This window comes from Sciurus carolinensis, chromosome 17, assembly GCF_902686445.1.
Source record: "Sciurus carolinensis chromosome 17, mSciCar1.2, whole genome shotgun sequence".
NCBI lineage: Eukaryota > Metazoa > Chordata > Mammalia > Rodentia > Sciuridae > Sciurus > Sciurus carolinensis.
In genome coordinates this window covers 19,824,715-19,832,694 of record NC_062229.1, presented here as the reverse complement: position 1 = coordinate 19,832,694, position 7,980 = coordinate 19,824,715, and the positions used below count along the sequence as shown (strand labels likewise).

The 7,980-nt window shown below is 39.3% G+C and overlaps 1 protein-coding gene across 1 annotated transcript; it reads left to right on the top strand.

Moving 5' to 3' along the window:
* Window positions 1-747, top strand: LOC124968293 (60S ribosomal protein L7-like 1). Its single transcript, XM_047530549.1, has one exon. The coding sequence runs from the start codon at window positions 7-9 to the stop codon at window positions 745-747; it is 741 nt and encodes a 246-aa protein (XP_047386505.1). The 5' UTR covers window positions 1-6.
* Window positions 748-7,980: the final 7,233 nt, after the last annotated feature.

Genomic DNA, 7,980 nt, shown 5'->3' with positions numbered 1-7,980 from the left:
GGGAAGATGGCGGAGGAAGAGCAAAGAAACAAGATCCCTCAGGTTCCAGAAAATCTCCTGAAAAAGAGGAAAGCTTATCAGGCCCTCAAAGCTACCCAGGCAAAGCAAGCACTTTTGGCAAAGAAGGAGAGAAAAGGAAAACAGTTCAGATTTAAGCGACTGGAATCATTCCTACATGATTCCTGGCGGAAGAAACGTGACCAGGTGCGTGTTAGACGACTAGAAGTGAAACCTCATGCTTTGGAAATGCCTGATAAACATTCCTTGGCCTTTATTGTATGCATCCAAAGGATTAGTGGGGTGAGTTTGCTGGTGCAGAGGACCATTTCAAGACTTCATCTGAAGAAAATATTTAGTGGTGTCTTTGTTAAAGTCACCCCGAAAAGCCTAAAAATGCTGCGGATAGTAGGACCTTATGTGACTTGGGGATTTCCAAATCTGAAGTCTGTCCGAGAACTCATCTTGAAACGTGGACAAGCAAAGATCAAGAATAAGACCATCCCCTTGACAGACAACACAGTGATTGAGGAGCACCTGGGGAGGTTTGATGTCATTTGTCTGGAAGATCTCATTCATGACATTGCCTTCCCTGGGAAGTATTTCTGGGAGATCTCTAAGTTCTTGTGCCCTTTCCATCTCTCTATGGCCCGTCATGCTACCAAAAATAGAGTGGGCTTCCTCAAGGAGATGGGCCTACCTGGTTATGGGGGTGAATGCATCAATCAGCTCATCTGCCAGCTGAACTAAACCCAGAATATCTGAAAGCAGTGCATTGGAAGCACATGTTTTTGTTTGATGGGATTGTTATCAAGTATCTTCAGAGAAGATTATTTTCTGCCTTAAGAAAATGGAAGGAAGGGATTGGGGAAGAGACAGTAGTTATGATCATGGCAGGCACCTGTCATCACAGACAAGTTCCAAGGAAAAATTTCATTGTTTCCTACACTGACCCACCTCTGCCTCTGAAATCAACACATGCCATGGAGAAAGAAGTCCTTCTTTGTCAGGGGTTTAATGTTGGTGAATGAGTAACCCAAGCATGTATACAAGGCCCCCTAAGACTTGTAGCAGTTGACCAAGTTTAGGAGCATACTTGAATCTAGAGGTCCCAAGAGTCTTGTTTTGAAAAGACTTGAAATACTTCAGAAGAAAAGTACAAAATCTGTGCTCTTTTGTCTCTGTTGAGTCCGTGTTCCACCTTTTGAACAACAGCTTTGTGAACTCTGAAAAAAAAAAAAAAAAAAAAAAAAACCAGGAAGGGAGTAGCAGTGACCAGGAAGCAGGCAAGCCTGTTTCACAAGAATGGCCTTCTCACTGGATGGTACAAGGTGTTCATTAAGTCACGGCGGAACTCCCCTCCTGAACCTCCTATTGCCCTACACCTTGCAAAATATCTTCAGTGACCTCTGACCACCAACATGAGCATAGCAGAAACCTCAAAAAGACAAATCTGGCTAATAATTCATCTTTCCTTGAAACTTCATTTAATCATACTTCTCTGAAACTAATTTAGAGCATGGGTAAGGAAAACCGTATTTATTGATTGCTCAGACTCAAAGATTCTCGTGAAAAAGGAGAGGTGGCTATGAAGTTAAACTAGCGCAACAAACATAATTTAGAACTGTCCTTGCTAACAAGAGCATACGTCCCGTGATTCCAGAGGCAGTTTTGTACGTGATTAGGCCTGACTGGTTAGCTTGTGGTTCTCCACCAAGAGTGTCTCTCAGCAGGAGTCGCTGTCCAATCCACTTTGTGTCTAGTTGTTGACATAATGCCACTGTTCTGTGTTCCCCTGGGTTGCTTCCTTCCTACAGGGATTTCAAATGTTAAAGTATTTTTCATTGTGGTACCAAAGAGATTTTTGTACACACGTTTGTGTATTACTTTTGCTCAATGTCTTTCTTAGACTGAATACAAGATTTAAAAGGGCTGCAGAACACAGGGAGAGATCAGGAAAGGAAGAATGGGTAGGATAACTTATGGCAACATTTAACATGACTAAGAACTTTTTAATAAATGTGTGTGCCCTTTTAAATGAACAGCATGTTAATTCGGTGACACAGGAAGGAAGTTTTTTTTTTTTCTGAATGAGACATATTTTCAATCTATGTTCATAAATCCTAAGTAGGCTTTTCAACTCTTCTTTTTTGACTTCACTTTATGAGAAAAGGCAAATATAAAACATGTACATGTGAAATAGTTGTCATGTATCACTAAAATTTTAAGATCACTATATTTTCCATATATAATGAAAGTATCATATTCATACCTAATATTCCCTAATACTAACTAATAGAGTAACATTAAAGTGTGACAAATTGATACCACCTTTGTAAATGTGCATAACAACAGAAAACTTGTTCTGTGCTTCTGAGTTTGGTGGTTGGGCCAATGTGAAGGACAGGTGTTGGCACGTTCATCGTTGGCACTGACGATTCATCATTTTGAGCCTGCAGGTTTGGGTAAGGGCTGTGTCACCTGTGCTTGACTTTCTTCCTCTGCATGATAGAAGGAAAGACTTGGAAGGGCAGAAAGGATCAAATGAGCTACTAACAACTATGAAATCATGTAATCTGCATGATGTGCAGGCAACAGAACTCTTACCTGAAAAATGAACAAAGAGCAGATTTCCTTTGTTCTTTAATAAAACACAAAGCAGTTATTCGCCCTGCCCTGTCGTGCTGAGGCCACACCCATTCTGCAACATTGCTCAATGTAATGGACGTCTTTATCCTGTGGTCTGAGTGTTTGAGTTCCTCCAACAAACCACTAGCAAGCAAAGAGACTGAAACCTAATCTCCAGGTGATGGTAATAAGTGGTGGAGCCTTCAGGAGGTAAAAAGTCATGAGGACAAAGCCATCAAAGAATGAAATATATGTGTTTATTTTGGGGATATTATGTATATTTTATTTGTATTGTTTCCATTAGTGCATTATACTTATACATAATAGTGGGGTTCATCATGACATATGCATAGATGTACATAACATAGTTTGCTCCATTTCATTCCCCAGTACATCCCGTTTCCCTCCTCTTTCCTTCCCCTGATCCTCTTCACCTACTCTTCTGGTCTCCCATCTATTTATTTTCTGGATTGGTGTAGTATAATCATTCATAAAAGTGGGATTCCTTGTGACATATTCAGACATGCGCATAGCATACATTGGTCAATTTCATTCCCCAGTCCCTCCTCTTCCCCTCCCCTCCTCCCTTCCCCTCCACCCTGTTCCTCTACGCTGCTGTTCTCCCTTCTATTTTTGTGACATCTGTTTTTAATTAATTTTTCTATCTTCTGCATATGACAGAAAACATTTGACCCTTGACTTTCCAAGTTTGGGTTATTTTATTTAGCATGATGTCCTCCAATTCTATGTGGTTACCAGTAAATGACATAGTTTCATTCTCTATGACTGAGTTGAACGGCACTGAGTAGACACACTGCATTTTTTTTATTCATTCGTCTGTTGAGAACACCACAGCTGATTCTATAACTTTTGACTATTAGGAAATGTGCTGCTATAAATATTGGAATGCATGTAACCCCATGATAGGGTGATTTTAGTTCTTTTGGATAAATACCCATGAGTGGAATAGCTGGGTCATATGGTGGTTCCATTTCTAGCCTGTTGAGGAATCTCCATTCTGAGTTCCACAGTGGTTGTACTAATGTGCAGTCCCACCACACCCTTGTCAGCATTTATTGTTATTTATATTCTTTTTTTTAACACTGTTTTATCTACAATAAGAAATTCTGACAAATAATGTTTAAACACTTCAATCACCTACAATAAGTCAACAATCATATATATTATATAAAAATTCTGATTCATACATCAGATTACATAAATTATACAATTGTCACATTACACACTTTACATACTTTTGAGTTTGTACCTGCGAAAACATATACAAGTTACTAGAGCATTTACTTAAGAAGGTAAGTGTAATACTCTTCAGTTATAAATAATGATTATATCAAATAACTGCTAAGCATAGACATTTCCATATCTGCAGAATTTTTTGTACCTCAAAATACAAACCATCTGAAAGTTTCAGAGATTTATAGGCCCAAATGAATCATTGGCTACAGACTTCAATTCCATTGTAACAGTAGATTTTTTTTTGCAGAGAAAATAAATGAAATAAAATGTCAACTCTAATCCTTGAAAGGCTTTTACCCTTCTTACTAAATATGTCAGAAAATCCTTCATATGCAGATTAATTACTTAAGGTGCAACCTATGCATGTTAAATATTCTGACACTTCCCATTCTAATTAGGGTGAGATGATAGCTCAGTGTGGTTTTGATTTGCATTTACCTGATTGTTAAGGATGTTGAACATTTTTAAGAAATCTAAAGGTCCATCAGGGACTATATTCCAATATATTCCAATGAATTGGAAAATCTAGAAGATATTGACACATTTCTAGACACAAATGACCTATCCAAAGTGAACTAAGAAGATACAGAAAACCAAAGAAATCCATAGCAAGCAACAAGATTGAAGCCATAATAAAAATCCTTCCAATAAAGAAAAGCCCAGGAGCGAATGGATTCTCAGCTGAATTCTACCAGACTTTTAAAAAACTAATGCCAATACTCTTCAAAATTATTCTATGAAATAGAAAGAGGGAAGGGAACACTCTCAAACTCATTCTATAAAGCCAGTATCACCTTGATACCAAAAGCAGAAAGAGACACATCGAAGAAAAAATCTATAGACCCAAATTCCTGATGAACATAGGTGCAAAATCATTAATAAAATTTTAGCAATCTGCATTTAAAAACACATAAAGAGGATGGTATATCATGAGCACATTGGTTTCATTGTAGGGATGCAAGGACGGTTCAACATATGCAAATCAATAAATGTAATTCATCACATAAATAGAATTAAGGATGAAAACCACATGATCATCTCAATAGAAAGAGCCTTCAACAAAATTCAGCACTCATTCATGTTAAGTGTATGGAAGAAACTAAATAGAAGGAACTTACCTCAACATCATAAAGGGTGACACGTGACAGGCCCAAAACCAACATGTGACAAGCCCAAAGCCAACATGATTCTGAATTGGGAAAAACTGAAAGCATTTCCTTTAAAATGAAGAATAAGTTGTATGGGCTGGGGTTGTGGCTCAGTGGTAGAGCACTTGCCTAGCATATGTGAGGCACTGGGTTTGATTCTCAGTATCACATAAATAAATAAAGGCACTGTGTTCATCTACAACTAAAAATAATTTTAAAAGGAATAAGACAGGATGTTCACTCTCATCACTTCTATTCAATATAGTACTTGAGATTCTAGCCAAAGCAATTAGTAAAGAAAAGGAAATTAAATGGTCACAAATAGGACAATAAGTCAAATTACAGTCACTATTAAAGAACTATAGAAACGAAACAGCATGGCATTGGCATAAAAACAGACATGAAGACCAGGGGAATAGAATACACAGAGATGAACCCACACAGATACAAGCCATTTAATCCTTAACAAAGGTGCCAAACACATGTTGGAGAAAGACAGCCTTTTAAGCAAATGGTGCTGGGAAAACTAGTTATCTATATGTAGACTTAAAACTATCTATCTATCACCCTGAACAAAAGTCAATGTGGATGAAGACCCAGGAGTTAGACCCAAAACTTTGCAACTGCTCTCATCTTCTTCACCACAACCTCCTTTTCTCTTTATTCTGATATGTGTCACTGAACTTGCATTAACATATAACACCCCCATAAAGTATAACCATCACATGTGCATGAGGAACTATCAAATCATTGTCCCTGAGATGAACAGTTTATTTCTTCACTTACATTCCTTCTAATTAAAAATGAACAATTTATGAAACACTTGCCACAAGGCTTGATAGATACATACTTAAGATTATCACTAGGTTATTTTTGCTTTTCCTTCTTTTGGGGGAAAGTAGACTTTTTATTTGATTGCTCACTCAAGAACCAGGTGCATATGTGCTCAAACTTCCATATGATGATCCCCATTTTCCCCAAGAGAGATTACATACTCCTAGGCACAGAAAATAGATGGGGGGTAGTTCATCATGCCAGGTCACGAATGAGAGATTACAATTGCTTGAGCTTAAGTAAGAAGTGGGGGAAACAATTAGTTGGTATGTGTCAAAACCAACTGATGTGGGCATGTTCACATACCCAAATCCCTCCGGTATCCCCATGGAAATTGATCATAGTGTCCACAGTCCCCGTAACATTTTCCCCACCACTACACAGAACATCAGTAGCCTTGCAAACAGAACATTCTGTAGAAAATTTTTTTTTAATTTTTATTTTTACAGACTACATTTTGATTCATTGTACAACTTTTCGTTTCTATGGTTGTACACAATGTAGATTCACACCATTCATGTAATCATACATGTACATAGGGTAATGATGTCTGTCTCAGTCCACTCTTTCCTTCCCTCACCCCCCCACCCCATTTTCCTCTACACCATCCAAAGTTCATCTATTCTTCTCTTGCCACCCCCACGCAACCTCCCCCTTCCGTTATGTATTATCATCCACTTATCAGAGAAAACATTTGGCCTTTGGCTTTTTGGGCTCAGCTTAATTCACTTAGCATGCTTTTCTCCAACTCCATCCATTTACCAGCAAATGCCATAATTTTATTCTTCTTTATGGCTGAGTAATATTCCGTTGTGTATTGAAGGGCATCTAGATTGGTTCCTCTGTGGAAGTTTTTATTTATACAATTTTCAATTCCTTATTCCTGAGGATGGAAATGTTGAGGTTAAGGAAGGTGGTCAAAAGTGTATAGGTGGTGGAAATCAGGGGTCACTATATGTAGAATGGGGTCCCCTGAGCTTGAGGAAGATGACAGAAAAAAACTCAAGTACTTGACACCACAGTGAGGCGGGATATACAGGAGAAGGTCTTATATTGGCCTTCCCCAGAGGGAATCCTGAAGATGCTAGCCACAATGAAGACACGGTAGAGAATAATGACGAATCAATAGCCTATGAGGGCTGGGAGACACCCCAGGGTCACACCTATGGTGACAACCTGTCTTCTATCCCTAGACCACCATAGACGGGGAAAGCACATGGCAGAGCAAATGGTGCATCACATTAGAGCCACAGAGGTTGAGACGGAAGACAAAGTTCCCATTATCTTCATGACTGGGCCAACAGCCCAGGACCAGGTACAAGAAAAGCACAGACATGCTTAAATGCATGTGGTGATACAGGTGATACACATAGCAGTCATGTCTGATCACCATAAGCAAGGAGAGGGTGTCACCAAATGGGAAGGAGAAGAATATATGGATACACAGAAGGCAAAGGTGATGGAGGAGAGCAGGTGAGAGGAGACAACAGCACTGTACAGATCCCAGAGACAGGAGGGAACAGGAAAAGGTGCGTGGCAATGGGGGATCTTCCTTCAGTCAATCAGTAGCTGAAGGGGCAGGTTCCCAGCAGTGCACAGGCAGGAAGAGAGCTGGAGCGGCTGCAGAGGGAGGGCTGGGGAGCCAGGGGATGAACTCATGTGGGGCACGGTTCTGACCAGGCATGGCCGCTGTGTCCAGTAAGATGAGAAATCTAATGAAGACACTGAGGTACAAACACAGGCTTCAGCACGGATCACATGGAAGTATAAGAGCTGCAGGCTACTGAACAACTTGCTGAATTTTTAAGTCTCATTTTCCTCATTCATAAAATAAAAATGATGCTTGCCCGTCAGCATTAGGGTAAAGATAAAAGGAGGTAAAAGAAAGGGAACGAATAATGAAATAAGAAGAGGATCTGGGTAAACCAATGAGAATCGGAAGCCCCAAACTGGAAGCATCGTGAACTCAGATCTCTGTCCCTGAAATCTACCACAAAATAAACAAACAAAAAAAAACTTTGGTTAATAATTGAGCTACATATTTAATCAGAGCTGCTGAAATCCTTGACTCTGGAAAAAGTCCTGCCCATATTTATAACTCCTAGTAGACCACTAG